The sequence below is a fragment of the Geospiza fortis genome, unplaced genomic scaffold, assembly GCF_000277835.1.
Source record: "Geospiza fortis unplaced genomic scaffold, GeoFor_1.0 scaffold194, whole genome shotgun sequence".
Taxonomy (NCBI): domain Eukaryota; kingdom Metazoa; phylum Chordata; class Aves; order Passeriformes; family Thraupidae; genus Geospiza; species Geospiza fortis.
In genome coordinates, this window is record NW_005054322.1 from 5,790,938 (window position 1) to 5,811,264 (window position 20,327).

The 20,327-nt window shown below is 37.7% G+C and overlaps 1 protein-coding gene across 1 annotated transcript in view; it reads left to right on the plus strand.

Annotated features, from left to right (window-relative positions):
• Positions 1-19,992, plus strand: part of VPS36 (vacuolar protein sorting 36 homolog) — a 20,734-nt gene extending 742 nt beyond the window's left edge. Inside the window, exons 2-15 of the mRNA XM_031056788.1 lie at positions 103-299; positions 1,725-1,793; positions 5,320-5,390; positions 6,437-6,551; positions 7,961-8,050; positions 9,353-9,439; positions 12,221-12,253; positions 12,372-12,449; positions 12,875-13,009; positions 13,899-13,964; positions 14,525-14,589; positions 15,038-15,122; positions 17,585-17,661; positions 17,745-19,992. Coding sequence (XP_030912648.1) covers positions 103-299; positions 1,725-1,793; positions 5,320-5,390; positions 6,437-6,551; positions 7,961-8,050; positions 9,353-9,439; positions 12,221-12,253; positions 12,372-12,449; positions 12,875-13,009; positions 13,899-13,964; positions 14,525-14,589; positions 15,038-15,122; positions 17,585-17,661; positions 17,745-17,838 — 1,262 coding nt within the window. The 3' untranslated portion in view covers positions 17,839-19,992. The remainder of the gene's footprint in view (positions 1-102; positions 300-1,724; positions 1,794-5,319; positions 5,391-6,436; positions 6,552-7,960; positions 8,051-9,352; positions 9,440-12,220; positions 12,254-12,371; positions 12,450-12,874; positions 13,010-13,898; positions 13,965-14,524; positions 14,590-15,037; positions 15,123-17,584; positions 17,662-17,744) is intronic.
• Positions 19,993-20,327: the final 335 nt, after the last annotated feature.

The window sequence follows — 20,327 nt, forward strand, 5'->3', positions numbered from 1 at the left end:
GGTGCGGGCCGTGTTGGGCGAGGGACGCGATGCAAAGGATGTGAAGGGCTTGGACTGCAGGCGGAGCATCGATCGGGGGTGTGGGAGGACGTTCTGCGCCAGGGTCTGGCAGGGTTTATTTCTGTGGGGGGATTAGGGCGGAGTTGCAGGCTTCGAGGGGCTGTGCTGGTCGACAGCAGCTGAACGTGAGCCAGCAGTGTGCCCAGGTAGCCAAGAAGGCCAGTGGCATCCTGGCCTGGATCAGCAATAGAGTGGTAACCAGGACCAGGGCAAGGATTGTCCCCTCGTACTCAGCACTGGTGAGGCCGCGCCCCAAATCCTGTGTTCAGTTCCGGGCCCCTTAGCTCCGGACAGACATCGAGGTGCTGGAGCGGAGCTGGGGAAGGGTCTGGAGCACAAGTCTTGGGAAGAGCAGCTGAAGGGGCTGGGATTGTTTAGCCTGGAGAAGAGCAGGCTCTGGGGAGGCTTTACTGCTCTCTGCAGCTGCCTGAAAGAAGGGTGGAGCCAGGTCGGGTCGGCCTCTTCTTCCAGGCAACAAGTGTCAGGAAAAGAGGAAGTAGCCTTAAGCTGTGCTAGGGGAAGTTTAGGTTGGCCATTAGGAAAAATTTCTTGACAGAACGGGTTATTAGACGTTGGAATGGACTGCCCTGGGAGGTGGTGGAGTCACCATCCCTGGAACTGTTTAAGGAAAGACTGGACACGGCGCTCAAGGCCATGGTCTGGTTGACATAGAGATTTTGGGTCATAGATTGGACCCAGTGATCTCAGAGGACTTTTCCAACTTAATTGATTCTGTAATTCTGTGAGAAAGGCCTTGGACAGTGTGTGTGACATGGGGTGAGGATGGGGATCCGCACGGGATGTGTGTAGGCAGTGTCACTGTGCACCAAAGCTGTGCAGGGCTGAGCTTTGGTGGGGTACCCGCACAGGATGTGTGTAGGCAGTGTCACTGTGCTCGGCTGTCACTCCTGTGCAGGGCTGAGCTTTGGTGGGGTACAGGGCATGACACACAATTCACACTTGAGCCGTCCTGGGTGCTGACATACCCTCTCCTCTTTTCTGAGCCGTGCTGCTCATTGCTTCGCTTCACTGCGGGACTAAATCTTGGTCTCTCCATTTTTCTACACCAAGGTAACTGCATGCCCTCACAAAAAGCTGTGAACATGTGCCTCCCATTTTACAAGTACTCAGATCTAATCTGCTAATGCAGATTTTTCAGGTACTGTTTGCTGTCTGATAAGTAAAGAGCTTTTCAACAGCAGCACAGATAGAAGCAATATTTCTGTGTGACAGGATGGAAGATTTCAGACTGTGTGCAGCATCTTTTTATTAGGTTGCTTTGCTTTTTTGCATGACTTCTACCTTCTTTGTCAACATATAGGGAATGTTCCAAAGCCAATAGCCCTGTTTAAAATACATTTAAGAACTTTAGTATACCTTGCAGAGTATATGGAGGGAGGATCCCTCAGGATTTCCGGGGGGGAAAGTTTATACACTTGAAAAAGGAAGTTTTTGTTTATCCATCAAATTCTTTTATACTATTTTTCTCCATTGTTTCCTAAACTTCATGTATTTTGTTTTCTGGAAAAAAGGGAGTGTTCTCAAAATACTGGCTTGTTAAATCTGATTGCTCTGTTGTGGTAAGGTGTAATGTTTCCAAGACCAGTATTTATGTAACTTACTGGTTCAATGTGTTGTTAATCCGTTTTATTTTTCCTGCCCAGGTGAAATTCGATAGTGGAGTTTTACTGCTGAGCACACACAGACTGATCTGGAGGGATCAGAAGAATCATGTAAGTCCCAACCATTCAGTTGTACATTTCCTAAACAACAAGTAGCATGCAATGAAAAGCCTGCACACAGAGATGGGATTATTCCTGCCTTTGTGTGTTTTGTTTTACAAGTATAGGCCACTTTTTGGCTCTCAGCAGAAAGAAGATTATGCAGTGTTCTTTCAGTCCTGCTTTAATAAAATAATCATGCAGAGATGAGAAGGAATAGGAATGTATCCTATAAATTTTTCTTTTCTACTGCACAGAAATAAAGGAGAAAAGAGCCTGGTGTCATGCACTAAAAAACATTGATTTTGAAGCTGAAGTTGAGTGTGTCAGGCAAATCTTAATAGGAAGTTCTTTCCTGTGCTCCTTGTCTAGGAAAGCCTTTTCTTTCTTGTTGGCTTCAAGTCCGAGTTCAAGCCCCACCATATATTGTGCTCCCAACATATAGTCCCGATAGGACCATGATTTGATAATAGGATGTGTTTGGTGGTGGTGTTGTTTTGCACACATCTTGCCCTCCCAGCTGCCTGTTACTGCCATGAACTGTCCTTTTAATCAGCCAGAACTTTTACTGTACTGCTGTGGACAGCTGGTCACAGGTTAAATGGCACTGCCAGAACTCAGTGTGGTAACTGCAGTAAAGCTGCTGAATGCTTTGTGTCATCAACCACAGCCTGGGAGTGCAGGCTGGAAGTGGGAGAAAGAGACCACAAACACATAAAGCTCTAAGCATAGACTGTGACAATGGGCACCACTCCACAGATGCAATTGGAGGAGAAGTCTTTTTCAGACCAGGTTGGATTATGCTTGTTTTGGACACAATAATTGATAATTTTAACCCTGGAAGTCAAAGTTTAGATGGAACACATTCAGATGAGAGCTTTTCAAAAGCAAATTGTATTCCACTGGGCTGTTGTGCAAGGGCAGCTGAAGCACCTCTCACATTCAAAGGCTGATCCCTAGCAAATATCACATCCTTGCTTCCAAGCAGGGAGCTACTAAGAGCACTCTGAAGGCAATGTCATCAAGGATGTTCTTAATTTGGCAGAGTAGTATGACTTTTTCTTTAGGGATTGTTTGCAGGAGCTGTAGACGTATTTTTAATACACATTTTTTCAAAATGTTTAAAGAGCTATTATCCATGGTGGGGTTACTGTTACACACGTTGGGGCTTCATTGTCCAGACCAGAGCTGCTCTGTATAAATTAACATGGGGCTTTTTTGCACAGCCATCGCATTATCACATGAGATAATGTGCTAAATTCTGTGTTTATCACTTTATATTTCTTAATCAGCATTGCTTTTTGAGAGCTGAGTGTGTGCTGTAGCAGCCACTGTGTCTAATATTCTCACCTGGACTTTTTGCATGCTTGCAGTAACATTGGGCATTATGGCTTCATCAAGTCTTAGCACTGAAATCCATGCTCTCCTTTCAAACAAAAAGATTACATTTGTCTCTTTTCCCTGATTTCTCCATCTGCTCCTAGGCCATGTGATTTCTTGTACTCTTCCAAGGTTATTAAATTTGTTAAATCAGCAGAGGAAAACCTTGGAGAAGAAAAATAATTTTATTTTAACTAATTTAACTCAGCAAAGATTCTGAAAAGCTCAGGCTTGATTAACAGAAGGGGCAGAAATGTGGCCTGGAGATAGGCACGAATTACCCAGTTCTGGTTGGGAGATGTAACTAACTTTGTTAGTGGGGTAAATAAAGCTGATTAATTTTCAAGCTCTCAGTACTGAAACATGGGGAACATGGTGCCCTTTTGTTGTCTTGGTAAGCTGTTGTCTAAGCTCAGCTGTGGTTTAACATCAGACTTGGAAACCTTATCTAGCCCACCTAGAAAAAAATTGTAGAGAGAGTGCCTTTCTTATTGTGTCAGCAATGTATAATAATTAATGGGGTACATGTCATTAGGTTAACATGTCTTACAGAAACAGACAGTTGGGTCCTATAGCTGCTGTTCTTACATGCCATCTACAGTTAAACAGTGTTTAAAAAAACAAAAGAAAAAGGAATTCTGTAAAGTTTGTTACATTGCTAGATTTGTACAAATTTTTAATTATAAAATCATGCATAATGTGAGCATGAGGCATTGGAAAACAAAATTCAAATAAACACACAGCATATTTAACACATTTCTGGTTTTGTGTCCCTTCCAGTTGCATCTCTCATCAGGAAAGGGTGATTCTAAGTCCTTGTACTTAAAATTTGTTCATAGCTTTCTATCTTGGAACTAAACTAATCAGTGACTTTGACAGTGCACGTACTATGTGTAGTTGAACTCTTCTTGTCATTTTCAAAACATTTTTTTTAACAGAAGTATCATCTTGCCTATCTTTTAAAGTGTCCAGGAGTTTGTGGCTGTTTTACAAACATTAACTGTTCGTAATGGCTTTAGAAACTAGAGTCATAGAAGAGCCTAGATAGCTTGCATTAAGAGTTTTTAGAAAAGGAAGTACAAACCAGGTTTTTTCCCAATAAGATACTTACTTATTAGTTGGAGTTCCTGCATGTATACTTCTCTGCTCTCAAATTTAATGGGTATTTAATTACTCCATACAGACAGGAACAGTTTTGGTAGCAGGGATTGAGAGGGCCCTCTAACAGTGTCTATTGTAAACTGATTCTAGAAGTGGCAGGTGGAAGAGAGAAGTTCAGAGAGGGAATGCAGCCTGTGTTTCCTGTGTTTCTGTGTGACTGTGTCACTCACCAAGGTGTTGTGTGGGAGATGATGTTTCTCAAAGGATGTTCACCAAAACAAGACCAGGCACCTTATTAGATGTTTTGAATCATTCCCGTAGCAATTTCTGTCTCAAATGCAAGTGGAAGGAGTTTAGCCTGGGATAGGTTAGTTTCCAATAGATGGATACGGCCTTGTTTCTCGCTCTGTGTTTTGTTTAAAGCATGGTCCAATAAATGTGTGGTGAGATGCATCAACTGCTGGATTAAGCACTCCTTCACTATAGGATGGATGGAAAAATTCCTATTGCATTCAGACAATAGTGTAGATTTTAAATATTCAGCATTTAAAAAGAATGGTGGGTTTGGATATTTTTTAGCTCTCAAAGTAACATCAGTGCAAAAATGTCCAGAACCTGTGAGTATTGTACATCTGCAGAGATGAGGTGCAGTAGTGTGCAAATTTTAGGCTTTAAATTTTGACCTGAGATCTAAAGATTTTTTTAATCTCATAGTCTTGTCTATGAATCTAGCTTGTGGTTTTTAAAGTTGACACATTGACACTTAAGTTTGTTGAGGTTTTTTAATTAACTAGAACTCAGTTGTTTGGTTTGGGTTTTTTTTGTTATTTTTCTACTTATTTTTCACTGTAATACATTGTTTCTGTTGTTACCATTATATTTCACATAAAGTGCTTCAGGCAGCACCTGTAGATATCCATACTGCTTGTGAAATGGAGAAAGAGAACACTTGGGTTTAGAGGGTGACTGTGTTTGTGGTGTTTGTTGCAGGAGTAGTTTAGAGGGTGAATAGACAGGATATGGTTTAATTCCCCTGTGTTTGTGGTGTTTGTTGCAGGAGTGCTGCATTGCTGTACCTCTGTCTCAGATTGTATTTATTGAAGAGCAAGCAGCTGGGATAGGAAAGAGGTATGGCCATCCTCATTGTCTTTTTCAGATGGATCCTTTCACATGCATGTTATGTGATGTGCCCAATATTATAGATTAATTCATGGTAGGTTCTGTTTGCAATCTTACCTTTCCATCCTGACAGTCACAAGGACCACTGAGGTCAAATGTGCAAGAGTGTCATGACTGATGTGATTTGTTAACTGTCATGTAATCACTACTTATGATTTTAGAGGTCTTTTCTGACATAAACAATTCTATGATTTTAAGTTTCTAAAGAGAGAAAAAATTTTGGCTGGAGAAATATATACACAATTAACATCTGCTTGCAGCCTACAGTCAGATGGACAAGGTAATATGCTGTAGATATTCAGAAGAAATCAGTTTATTCATTAATGCTGGAGAAGTAAGTAAAGACCAGTGCAAAAATTATCAGTAAAATGAGATGGGAATGGAGGACTTGCAGTCATGATAGCAGTCTGTTAATTTTCCTAAAATCATGCTCTCCCAAGGTTTGTTTTGGTAGGAGGTGTCCTTTTAGACTGTTACTTTCATGAATGTTGGCTTTGAATGTTGGTTTTGGATAAGTTCACACACAGTGTCCACAAGTGACATATAGAAGTCAAATAGGTTACACATAATATTGACACCTTTTGTTTTCCTGTGTCAAAGTTAGCTTTGACACAGGACAACATATTTTGGCTTTTGACCTGCAATAACTAATGCCAAATTAAATTACAACTTGATAGTCAGTTTTTATCCTAACTAAAAGGCTTTTTGGAAATTATTGCTTGAATTTTTAAAATTTGTTATGTTCATTTCTAAAGGATTGATGGTAGGTACATTTTAAATTTGTAAAATGTTTTTGCTTTAGAGGCTGTTGTAGTTTTTATGCAAGATCTACTTCATCAAAATATTTAAATGTTGATGCTTAAAATAAGCATTCTTTGATGATCTTTAGCTCTTACGTGAGGTAGTTAATAGAGATTTTGATGACATGGTTAACTTTGATGCAGAAATAGTTTATTTAAATATTACAGAAATATCTTCTTTTTCCTTTTCCATAGTGCCAAAATAGTAGTTCATCTTCATCCTGCTTCTTCAAACAAAGAGCCTGGTCCATTCCAAAGCAGCAAATATTCCTATGTCAAGCTTTCTTTCAAGGAACATGGGCAGATTGAGGTAAGTCTTGTACCATGGATGCCAATCACAATCAGGTCTTTGGACATGCTTTTCTCCTCTTGCTGTTTTAGTGATAATTTCCCATGATCTTTCCATGTTTACTTTTGAGGTGGAGCTTTTTCAATACATCCTTTTGGGAGACAAACACTATGAGCCTCCCATGTTCTATACTTTCATTAAATACTGCAAATAGAGTTCCAAAAATGTCAAGAGGCATTACTAGGCTAGTCCTTATTTTAGGGTGTTTAGTATAATCTTATACCTCCTTTGCTAATCTATTAAATTGAACACAGGATTTTCCAAAATGACATCTCTGAAATCTGTTAAATGTTTAACAGAGTAAAAGATACTTCTTTGTACCTAACCCTCTATTAAACAGGTATCATACAACTTATTCCTAATTTTCTCTCTAATTTTACTGCTGAACACCTTTTCTTGCCTCAGAACTTTTGGTCATTTTACACTGTATAATTTTTTTCTAACCTCTACCAAATCTCAAAGGCTTTGAGCATTCTAAGAAAAATGTAATATATTCTTAAAAGAAAGCTCATCCTAAAAACCTAAGAAACTGCACTCTTTAAAGAAATTTCACAGTGGAAGATCCTCATTTGATGAGTCTGAGAACTTTAACTTTGTGCTGTGGAAAAAGCTGTACCCGTTCACTGCAGAAAATAAGATTTGCAACTCAAATTAGTTAGAAGTGTCTTAAAAATTCATGTGCTTGATCAGACTCACTTTCATTTCTTTGTGAGCAGTTTTCAGATTATGATGATTGTAGGTTTATACATTGTATAAATGTGTGGTTTTTGCAATCATAATCATATTTATTTTAATGTTGTGTCTGAAAATCAAACTTACTCTGCTTACCGATTGCCTAGCACATCAATTAAACCCCAGCCTTTCTTTATGACTTCAGAATGCTTTTCTGTGGATCTGAACAATGAAAAGGGTGGAATAGATTTTCTTTCTGGATATTGGTCAGTGGGACACACTTAGTGTTAACTAATACCACCTTCTGGTATTAGCAATAAACAATCAGTGTAATTGATCTCTGTGGTTGTTTTTATATTGTTGAATTAGCAGATCAATAGCAATTGGATTGGTCAGCTTTCCTTTCTTTAAAAACATGCCTTTGAGTATACCTCAACATTTAACATGGTTTAGGACATTTTGAATATCTGAAGAAATATTTTACAATAGAAGTACTTAGTGACTGCATGGCTCCTCTTCTAATGGGAATGCTTTCAAAGGCTGGACATTAAGACTTTCCATATAATGAGTTGTGTAGGTGTTATCATGTTTTGTCTCCATACGTTGTGAAGTTTATTTCATCACCAAGATGCTGAAAATACACAGAGGTACTCTGCACAGTTCATGAAATGTCTGTTATCACTGTTTAATGTTTGCAGTTCTACAGACGATTATCAGAAGAAATCACACAAAGGAGATGGGAGAGCATGCCCACTGGTCAGGCCATGCAAGTTAACAAGGATTCACAGGTATGTGCTGAGCTTCTGAGCAGGATCTGTGTGTAATCTCTTACTGCCACTTCTTGCCACCCGCATATAACACATCCAGCATGTGACTCTAACCAACATCATAGGCATGTGCAGGAATTCAGCTGTAGTTTGCCTATTTTTTCATGGGCATAAATTAGTTTCTCCTTTGCATTTTTCACCTGACAGAACACAGTAGCCTCTCTTTCTTGAGTATGCTTAGATAATGAGCTCCTTTTTTTGTTTGTTTTAGTTAGACACAAACACACATAATTGTGAAAATAGAATATTTATTTGCATGTTCTTTTATTCAGTATGTGAGGTCCAATGATGCTGGAAATTTTTTTGTCTTTATTGTGATTCCTGGTTTATTTTTTTGTGACTGGGAGTCAAATATATAACATATGACTTTTACATAACTCTTTGAAACCGATATATGTTTGATTTAAATGGGTGTTCTAAATGGACAGTTGTTAGGGAGAATGTCATATGTTAGACAACATTTATCTGCCTACATACTTCTATGTTATTAACTCTGATAAACATGTAGGTATTGTTTCTATATATTAATGTGCTGAATATATAGTATTGTATGAGTAAAATAGGATAATTTAAAGATTGTTCAATATGAAATTGTGTATGTCCCCTGTGGTAAATGTAGTACCTATATGGACTGCTGCATTTGGAGTAATGCATGAAGAATCTAATCAAAATGCCCTGCCTCTACTTAAGTCAGAGCAGCTCTTTAACACCAGTGCTAAGCTTTGCAGTCAGAGGTGAGAGGCCTGGCACTGGTGCCACTTAGGTACCAACCTTTCTAGACCACATTTGGCATCTGGTAAAAGTTTCACCATCGCCCACATTTTAATACCTCTGAGGAAGGTAAATGAGACTGTACTTGGCATTGTGTTTCTATGTTTCTGTTTCTTCAGGCTGGATTTCTTGAAGTAATACACTCAGGCATTTCCACAGCTCTAGTATGGATGTTCACATGGACTTGAGAGGCTAGAATTGAGATGAGCTGGAATACTTAGTCTGGATATTAAGCCATATTAATAGCATCAAATATACTATCAATATCATTACTTGTCTAGTACAGCAAATTCATACATGGTTCACATTTCTTATTTTTTTAACAATGGTTTGAAAATTACTGTCCAGAAATGCATGAAATATTGTATGAATGTTATCTACTGTTTGGGGGAATATTTCCAGTCCTCTAATTTTCACAGTGAAGCAAATGAGAAAACTTAGCATTTCCTATTTTGACTCTTTCCTTGTTTCTTTTTTTTTTTTTCTTTTTAGGCAGGAAGAATAAGGGCTGTAGGAATTGTAGGTATTGAAAGGAAATTAGAAGAAAAAAGAAAAGAGACTGACAAAAACATTTCCGAGGTAGGTACTTTTGAAGTTTCAAGGTCAGCCACCTGTCTGAACTATTTACATTCATTCACACTTTCTTTTAGGGGCATATTTACTGTTTTTGTTGAGAAGTCTGAATTGATTAAGAGTGTGCAGTGTACAGTTCTTTATTTTGTTTAACTTGCTTACCAGTATATGTAAAGGTACTTCATTTAAACTGTTCCTTTCAAGAAGATTGTTCTTTGAAACTAAGTGTGTATTTATTAAACTAATTTTGGTTTCAATTAAAAATTGAATATATATTAAGCAGAATATGCTGATCCAAGTGTCTGCACATAAGTGTGATGAAGCTAGATTTTCCTCTTCTAGCCAGGTTTTTAGATGTTACATTTAGGCTTATAATTACAGTAAAATGATTTGCAGTCTAGGCATCGACAAGATATTCTAAGTACTTTGCAAAATACCTGGCCTAGATGGAGACCATTCTTTTCCACAGAACCAGCACAATAGTTGAATTCCCGATATCAATACTAATGGACAGTGGAGGCATTTAATTTTTTCATATATACCTGAGAGCAATACCTTCAAAAATAGTCTGATTCTGTCTTAGTAGTAGAGATTGATACAAAAGTATTCATAAACTACATGCAGCAGATTTGTTCTTGTGGCAAAGCTTTATGGGATTCAGTGTGCCACAAGAAAAAGGCATTCCCTACTCAAATACTTAAGAAAATTAAAGTGCCTTTGCAGGCCACGTGCTGTTTCAGATACTGGGAGCATTAAACTTTCTTGGTTTCTGTCTGTGAGGAATGTGCTGAATGAAGTTTTGTGTGTAGTTCAAAAGGTATTGTGATTACATGTGTGGGTTTATAGTTCAAAAGGCATTGTTTGCATATTTTTTTCCTTTAGTAGCTTTGTCAGAGAGTAAAAGAAATCCATTTATACATGTTGTGTGAGCAGAGGAAAACCATGACTTGTAAAATCCTGCCTTCCTCCAGCTTTAAATGTTATAAATGACTTAATTTAAAAAATGGTGCCCTGGCTTCCAGGAAAAGGCTTCCTGCATCTGCTGTTCAGTGCTGATAAGAATCCAGTTCTTTAGCCTTTTGTTTATCTGAGGAAGTTCCTGTTAGGTGTGTGCACATTCCCCTTTGTTTCCAGGCCTGCCCTGGGTGAGTCAGGCAGAGGAGGAGTTAGACACAGCACACTGTTTATTTAGCTAAATCAGGGGCTCTTTTGATGAATGTTGTTTTCATGCAGGTATAGAGATTAGAAATAAGCTGGGAAAAGCCCTGTTAGAAAACTTATTGTTGATATCATATACAAGTAGAGTAGCAGGACTTTGATTTACACTAGAGATTGGGAAATCTATTGTAAATTATGCATTTTGGCAGATTGGGGAGTAAGAAGTATTCCAAAAAGAAGCTTTTGTTTTCTTTGTGGTAAACTGTTGTTATACAGTGACATATTTTCTTTTCTCCCTGTGGACCACCTAATTTTGGATGTCTAACTCAGATGCCAAGTGTTAGGGGGCTAAACTTGTCCAGTCAGTGGAGAAACACTAGCACTATCAGGAAGTTAAAAGCAAACCCTGTCTCTTTGTAGAGGCATCTCCTTTTGTTTTTTGCACATTGAATCTCTTACCAGTAAGCTTCTACATAAGGCACCTAAAAGTATATGGGAACAATGGGGTCTTCCTGCAAAAGCACTACTGAAGTGTGTCTTTGTAGTGGGGGATTAGTCAGAGTAAGGCAGAAATGACATAGAGGCAGTGGCTAGAAGCTGTAGACAAGATGTCTCTCTGGCCATTTCACAGTGTAGCTGAACCTTCTTTACTTGTGGCTGGAGGGCTTCAGTGCTGCTGTCAGGCAAACTTTAGATGAAAAGGTTCAGGAATTTTTCTCATACCAAAAAAAGGTTGTTTGAAAAGGTTGATCATCTGGGCATGTTGTCATGTATTTGAGAGTAGTGAGGAGGCTGAATGAATGTGTGCTGATGAGGGTGGGAGAAAAGAGAGTTGCTTTTTAATATAGTTGCATTAATGGAGTTGCTAGCTCTCTTTTTTTTTAACATTACTTTTTTAATGCTAGTTTATAATTACTAGAAGTTGAGAATTTCAGTATACCTTCAGATGTTTTTAAAGTATGATTTATTTAAGCCTAAAAACCCTTTGTGGGTTGTTATAGAGTTGTTGTATTTGAGACTGTAGCATTTTATTGGAGTACTTAAATGACGAGATGTTGCCACACATTTCAGAGGTTTTGTCCCTCAGATATGCTCTTCCTTGCTCATTTGAAATGAATGTTTCTTACTAATTAAGTATCAATCCCTGATTAAAGTTGTCTTGTCAGGAGGAGTACCATCTGTAGCTTTACAGCTGTCTTGCAGCTGGCCAGAAACAACAGATCTCCTTGAGAGAGGGTTAATTGTTGGAATAAAACCTACCATCACCACCCAGAAACCTTCCTCCATAATAAATTTGGAGAGTTTAATCTTTTCTTGGACTCAGTATCTCGTTGTCCCTTCCTATCACATGGACATCATAAATCATACTGAAATTCTGTTCATATACTGGAAAAGTATGTGATTGTTTGAGTCTCTTCTTCATTCATTGTTGTTGATTTTAATTATAAGACATGCTGTCAAACAGTTGTATCGACAAACAAGGTATGGTATCTCATATTGTAACACACTCATCTAAAGGGGCAGCAGCTCTTATGAATAGCTTGGGTGGGTGGACAAAGGCATCTCCCTGTGTCCATAAAACTGAATGCTGTAATTATACTGATCTGCATTGTCTGCTTTTCGTTTCAGGCTTTTGAGGACCTTAGCAAGCTAATGGAGAAGGTATGGATGAATGGCATGTGTCACTTGGCCAAGTAGACTTACGCTTGTTTTCTCGGTTTTAAGCACACTTTTTTCTCTTGGGCTGGAAGTTGACTTATCTGTGTATGTTTCTTGATAGGCTAAGGAAATGGTGGAATTATCCAAGTCAATAGCCAACAAGATTAAAGAAAAACAAGGTGACATCACTGAGGATGAGGTAAATTAATTTAGTTTTTAAATTCTACAAAAATGTTCCTATGTAAAGCAAAAAGCTGTCTGTTTAATAATGTAGTGTTAGTAAAAACCCTTACTGGTTAGTTTTGTTGTGTTTTGTCCCTTGTACTTGGTGTTGTGTTTAGTCCCTTATACTTTACTTGCTTAGTGTTAATTTTTCTTTTAATCCTTTTTAAAAACAATGATTTAGCTGCTTTTGTATAAATTTTTCTCTTTCTTTACCTGTGCTGGTCAAAAATAAATGGTACAAAGTTTTGCTTTCTCTTTGCCTAGTAATTAACTTTTTTGGTAATAAACTGAGAGATGTATTCACCAAAACATTGTTATAGTAATAAAATCAAAGATTTTTAAAAACCAGAATCACTCTTTAGCTGCTGTACTTTTAAATTTGTTTGTTTGCTTGTTCAGACCATTAGGTTCAAGTCCTACCTGCTGAGTATGGGTATAGCTAATCCAGTTACGAGGGAAACATATGGATCTGGTACACAGTACCACATGCAGCTGGCAAAGCAACTGGCTGGAATCCTGCAGGCACCCTTAGAGGTAATGCACCACATCTTCCACCAGCATTTTCCATGTGTTGCTGAATTTTGATCCAAGTGTGTTTTGGCTGTAGTAGTCTGCCTCTTTTTAAAGCAGATTTAGCAGCACAGCCTCCTATTCAATGTTAATGGGAGGAGTATATATTGCCTTTTTGAATAAAAAAGTTCAGTACAAACTTTTCTTTGGACTAACGGCATCAACTTCTGATTTGCAAAATGTTGATGAGATTTAGAAAATTATTCAAGTGGTCTTTCTTGTATTTGAGCAGCTCTGTATTCATCCCTTGCTGCAGAATATTTCATTTTTTTAAGAAAGAGTGAAATGACACTGACTGAAAATAGAAGTAATGAATCTTTTTAAATTGCTTAAAATTTATATATTTTGCAAATATAGGACAGAATTATTAAGTAGATTACCAGCCCATAGTAATATCTTCTGTTTTAATTTATTCTAAGATATTATAGATTACAGGTTTCTCAACAAACAGTTAAATTTCATATTGCAACTTATAAGGCTATATTCTTCCTAAAAAGCATAAATACTACAGTATTTTTGTGAAAGGTATGTGCTACCTACTGTGATCAGAACCGAAAACTGAGTTTTTCTGAAAAGTAAAAACAGTAAATTGATTGATAGATTTAATATATTGAAATTCCTTGTTCCTATGATTCATTCTCTGGTTTAAAATCAAAGTAATTCACAGTCCTTGGGTGTAGTGTCACTATTTTGCATTTTAAAATGATTAGTGAAAGGTACAATTTGTTAGTTTTTTCCCATTAGGGCCCATCATTTAGCCCCTCTGTCTCACATGCTTAATCAGCCATCTGCAAGTAGAGATTATGAGATTCCTGGGCTGTTTCTCTCACCAGTCTTGTGCTCGTTAACACAGGAGCGAGGGGGGATCATGTCTCTGACGGAAGTGTACTGCCTGGTGAATCGTGCTCGAGGGCTAGAGGTGAGACGCTGCTCTGGGTCACAGTGTTGTAACAGGATTTCAGTCATAAGGACATTCAAGGGTAAAAATGTTCCCTACCAATTGCTCATTCTGCTTGTCTACAACACAATGAGATCAGCTCTTTATTAAAATTAGAGGGGTTTTACCTCTCTCCTTCTCATTTTTCCTTATAATACTTATGTGTCCTTTACAAGTAGTAATAACGTATGCTGCTTTTTATGATACCATGTAAAAGGGAAAATCCATACTTACCTGGAAACAAAACTTAAAGGTCAGAGACTACTAAAGAATGGTGAATGTTCTGGGAATTTTTTTAACAAAACACAGCAATTCTTTCTGTAAACAAGGCAAGGAAGATTATTATAGAATACATAGTAAGAGAATAGAAAGGAGCATAGAAGCCAAGAAAATAGACTGCACAATAGAAAGGAAAAAGAATTAACAATAAGTGTAGCCTGGTGTATTTTATAGCTTCAGCTACTAAAACTTTCTTTGTTTTGATGTTATACTATACACCTGAAATGCAAGCTGTGAATAAATATGTTTTACTATTTTAATAGTTGCTGTCACCAGAAGATTTAGTAAATGCCTGTAAAATGCTGGAATCACTGAAATTACCACTAAGGTAAGAGCTTTACGGATTTATTCATAAAGCATGGCGCTCACAGCTCAGACCATGATGATTTAATTTTTACTTGAAGTAGAATTTTTTTGTGGTTGTTGTGGGTATTTTAACATAATCAGTATTTGCTCAAAGGATGCTGCAGTATGGGCCAACATCCACTCTACAGTAAAACATTAATTTTTAGCTGGGAGGATGTTATTTTTTCACTTAGAATTTTTTCAGACTGGAAAAAGGTTTAACCAAGACCAGACATTTGCCCTGCTCTTTTCTGTCTCTTCAAATTTTGAATATGCTGTTAAGCTTAAGTTCATCTTAGGGAGCTTGCTTGGGCTTGGGGGGATTTTTTTCCCTTTCATAAAGTGGTTGTAGATGTGGATGCATTAGAAATGTGACCGTAAGTGATGTGCACAAGGTTTTTAGTTACTTTGCCTCTCTTTTTTGATTTTAGGCTTCGGATATTTGATAGTGGTGTGATGGTAATTGAACTCCAGTCTCATAACGAAGAGGAAATGGTAGCTGCTGCTTTAGAGACAGTAAGTGTACTTCATTTCCTTCAGTGTTCTGACCATGCTAGGGAAATGTAAATACATTAGGTAAAAAACTTGAGGTATGGGATTTCCTCTTGAGGTTTCAAAATACAAAGCATTCCACTTCGTATCGTCTAAAAGAAATATTTAAATAGCACTCCTCAACTTCAAAGTTCTGTGCAGGCAATAATCTTAGTCATTACTTTCTCTTTAAGGAATAAATCACTTTTCTATCTCTTTTCAAACTTCATTAACCTTCAGCCTTCCTCGAAATATTTTCCACTGTAGACTGAAATTCATAGCATTTATTGAGCACCTAATTTAACAGAAGTGGATTTCAGACACTACTGCTTGAAGGCAGTGGAAACAGCTCTTAAATGTTGATATAGGTAGTTGTTTGGTTTGGATTTATTTCATAGAGGAGTACCTTGTATGTGTACCAAGTTTGCTGCTGTGAAGGGCACTCAGTGGGAGAGTAGTGTGTATAGAATTAAGCCAGCTTCATCAAGGAAAATAATAGTATGAATTGCTCAGTGTCATAAACCTTTGTGGTCGTGCTGCCTCTGGACACTTTACAGTCCTGTTACCCCATAATTTGCTACATTTTTTCCATGTCTTTCTGAGTGGAATGTAATTTTTTGATTTTCATACATTTGAGAAAAGGCTGATCCAGTGTATCCAAAGTTAAACATCAAAGTCAAAGAGGGGGCAGTCAAGAGAAAGTAGAGCTATTACAGACACCTCCTCACTTGACACAAGGTAGACTGCTCAGTGTGTTTTGCATGATTGTCACCATAAAGCTTTTGCTCATCAGAAAGACTTTTAGATAAGAGAAATAGATAAGAGAAATGTTTACAGTGATTTGAAAGACTCCATTCTAAATCAACAACATTAAAATGCTTAAATTTTTCAGTATACGTTAATATTTTCAGTTTATTTTCTTAAATGTGTAGAAAAATACTAAGACCATTTTAGGGCTTTTTTTCTGATTATTTTTGGTTTCTAATGATTTTTTTTTGTCTTCAGTAAGAGTGCTTATGTCTTTGAAAAGAAAGGAAAAACCTTTATTGATGACAAAGGAAGTCAATTGCAAAAACTAGCAGATAGTGGATTTATTACCAAGGTGCCTTTTTTCTGTTATTTTCATAACATGAAATTTTGGCTCCATAGAAGAATGGAAGGGAGAGGCTTCAACTGAGGAAGAGTGGCTTGTATGGAAAAGGGAAGATGAGATCAGACTTGTGGCCAAAAGCACCCATACTTTAATGTTACTGCACATTATGCATTAAGTTCTGAGAAGTGAAAGGAAGCCATAGCATTTCAGGCAGGAGAGAGATGTGGTTTTGAATGGCTGGTAAAGACAGGAAATGACAGGCACATCAAAGGAATCCGACATCACCCTTGATGAACGTAGTAGTTTGGGGAGGAAAGAAAATTAATCGCCAATTGTATAGCTGACGTCCATTACTCAGATTTGATCTTTTAGCCTCCGAAAATCTCATGTTAGGACTGATTCAATCTGAGTTTCTGTAAAAGGACTACTGCTGAGAATGATGCAAAATAGACCCCTCCCCACCCAGTTATGTGGGAAGCAGGAAATGGCAACTACATCTGGATTTACAACTTTGTGGGAATCTAAAGCAATGGAGAAATGGAAGGATAATTAATTTTTAGGGAATAAAACATGTTTATCTGGGAAATTCAAGGCAATAATAAGTCTAGGCTTTATATGTAGTATTTATATGGTATTTTGAACATCCACATGTCCAACATGTGTGAGAAGGCTTCATTTTATTAAGTAGCATGGTTGAGACAAAAGGGCCAAAGTTTTGAGTCCCAAGAGTGAACCTGTCTTTTGTGTCAGCTGAATGTGATGGTGGCTTTTAGTTACTCTTCTAGTATGTCATAATGTCATGTGAAGTACTAAGGTTTGGGGATTTTCCTGTAGGCAGTGGGTGTATTTTAAATGCCATAAAACTCAAATTCTTCTCTTCCACCTGAGATTACGTATTTCTACATCGATGACCCACCCTGAACAGGTCTTTTATTTCCCTGTCTAGGCTTCAGTGTTTGCAGAATCACTTAGAATAGTTCTGCTGTGTAAATACTGATGGAGACTGTGTTCTGCTGTCTGAGCTATTCTAATTTTTCAGTTCATTTGATTCCAAGGCATCTTTTAAAAAATTACAAAGGAATGGGTACCGTATTATTTTTTTTACAGATTTAACTCTTTTCTCTCTTGCTTTTTTATACTTAGCAATTTTCTCTGGACATTGGAGAGATTAATTAATTTTTAAGGGGAAATACTCATAATTAGTTATACTTTTAAAAGAGCAAACAAATTCATTCTCAAGGGATTTGCTACCAATTTATCACTTCACAAGGCTGGACCTGATTCAGTAGCTGAAAGAACTTTGTTGTTCTTCTAATGCCATGGTTTGTTTATTTGTGTATTTGTTTTTTGATAGGTATCTGAAAAGGGTTCTCTCACAGCTGATGAGTTTGCTAAACTGGTGGGGATGTCTGTTCTCTTAGCCAAAGAAAGGTAAGTAATAATTGTTTTGTTTAATACTTTAGTTATCATGTGGTCCTCAAGTAATACAGGACATCTTCTTTTGCTTTCTCTAGGCTGCTTCTTGCTGAAAAGATGGGCCATCTTTGCAGAGATGATTCAGTGGAAGGCTTGAGATTCTACCCAAATTTATTTCTGACACAAAGCTAATAGCATTTGTGTACAATTTGTTATGTAATAATTGAACAAGAGAGCAGAATCCTTCCAAGAACTGACTTTAAAATTCTTATTTCGTTAGTCAACTGCAAGAGACATGAACATTGCAATGCTTTTACAGTTCTCAGGTATTTCAAGTGCTGAATCGTCTTACATGGAACTGAAAGGAAGTAGAAATCACAAAGTCAGAAGCATTTCTATTGTCTCAAGACAACTCGCTCATTTTTCAAGTTTTATTTGATGTGCTGTGTAGTTTCTCATTTCAAAAGAAGATTCCACACCAGTGAAAGTGGAGAGAATATCGCTGTAGAATGCTGTGAGGGTCAGCACCCAGAAGCCAGGTTACTGCATACTCCAATTCCAGTTTGCTTATGTCTGGAGCAACAAAACATACAGATGTATCCACAGTGATAAGAAATGGGACTCTGGTGTGTACTGAGGTATAAGGAACAAACTAGTGTAGAATAATCCCTTCTCCCAGAAGTGATTAACAGTTTTCTAAGGGAGGATCTTGGGGATCTAGAATTTGAGACAGAACGAACCTGCTGCAAGAGAGATTATTGTATGTTAGGTGAATCTAGAAATTACCATGTTTATTTTGTCGTGTTTTACATTAATATCTCAGATAGAACCATTGTTAGCACAGACTTCCTCCCTTCTCTTTCCTTGCCATCTTCCTTCCTGTCCATTTATGTTGCACTTTGGGTGCCCCTTCTCTGTCCTTTCTGTAGCAGAGTGGAGCAGCCTCCTGTCACTTTACCAGACTCTGTGCTTTAATGTGCTTGTGTTTTATCTTGTACTTCTAACAAAAGATCATTTGTTTGTTTCATCAGCCTATTACATGTTTTGGGGAAACAGTTCATTTGCTTACCTCTCATATGTGAAAATTAATATGCTTTCTATATTGAAGGGAGGAAGAAGACTATCACCCTGTGTTTAATAATCACAAGGTATCATTGCTTGGTATTCTTCACCCTGTGTTCACACTGAATGCAATATAATAGCCTCAGTTTTCATAACTCCAGTGGAGTTGCTACACTACTTGAAGATCTGTCACGATAAAAACAGTTAAGTGGATGTTTATGATCCACATTACCTGAATTTTTGGCATTTGAAGTGACTATTTTTAATAAATAAAGTTAATTTAAGGTATGGGCAAGGACATCATACAGGTAACTACACTGTGGTTGTGATGACCAGATCAATATTACAAGAAAGGACAAAAAAGGCTTTTAATATGAGCCTGAAGACATTTTCAGAACTATTTCAGTGTTACCACAGCATGAGTTAAGACATGAGTTAAGATCCTGTCAGTAGTTCAGTGCAGAGATTCATACAGTGATCATGCCTGTGGTTTGTAGGATGTCCTTTATATCCAGGGGATTAGTAAGAGGATCCATCCTCTTACTCTTGTCACAAGCAAACTTTCATGCAGTGCTTTCTTTAAGGCAGCTTTCCACTGCTCCACAAGGGTGCTAAAACTTCTCTTTTTGATATGGCTGAAGGAACCAGTTCCACACTATTTTTACAGTGTTAGTCACCTGGCGTCATCTCTTCAGGAGCCTTACAGCTTGCTGCTTTGCTTCATCCTCCCCACAACCAAAGGAGAGATCCATGCCAAGTACACTGAGCACCACATATCTAAAGAGGGACTGAAAAGTGAGAAATTTGGAAGCAAAAAGCTGTTTTGTGACAACTGTCTTTTGCCCAATAAAAGCCTGTCATGGAAGGCCAGTGGTTTGTGGGCCTGAACCTCTCCCCACAAGGGGGCACGTCGTGTGCAGGAAGAACGAAACCTGAGAGGAAATGCCTAGTGTAAACTGCCAGCCTCTGTTCCTCCAACCCTGAGTGTTTCATTATCTTACTTAAGCAATAATAATACAGCCTGTTTAGAATAATGGTACCTTCTCAAGCTTTTCTTTTCCAAGATTTTTCCTTGACTTTGTTTTTCTTCCAGACAAAAAGGCTAGAGGGGAAATCATATTGCTGGTTTAGAATTTAAGCAGACACATGAGAAAATGGCTACTAGAAAGTAAGAAAAATTAAAACATTTTCTTAAATTGATTGTTCTGTTGAGTTTTTTTTCCTTCTGAATGTTTTAAATGCTTTAAAATGCTTTACACATTAAAATCTTGTGGTTCCACCGTGCAGGTTTTTGAAGCACATCCTATTTTTACTGTCTCACTTTGTAACTAAAAGGGTACAATATAGTCTTGATTTAAAGGGCAGAATTAAATGTAATTAGAAGGCCTTGCTTGTGTTGCTGAGTAGCCTGTTGCCCATCCCAGCCAGAGCAGTCACACTGTAGGTGTCTACACAAGCACTGATTTCATGAGATCATATTAGTTTAATACAGAAGGTACATATATGAACCTTTCCTGTTTTGATTATTCCTAGGATATTTGTATCACAATATATGACCATTTTGCCAGGGCTGCCTACGCAAATAGTACTTGTCTTTTTATGGAGCAGTCTTAAATGAT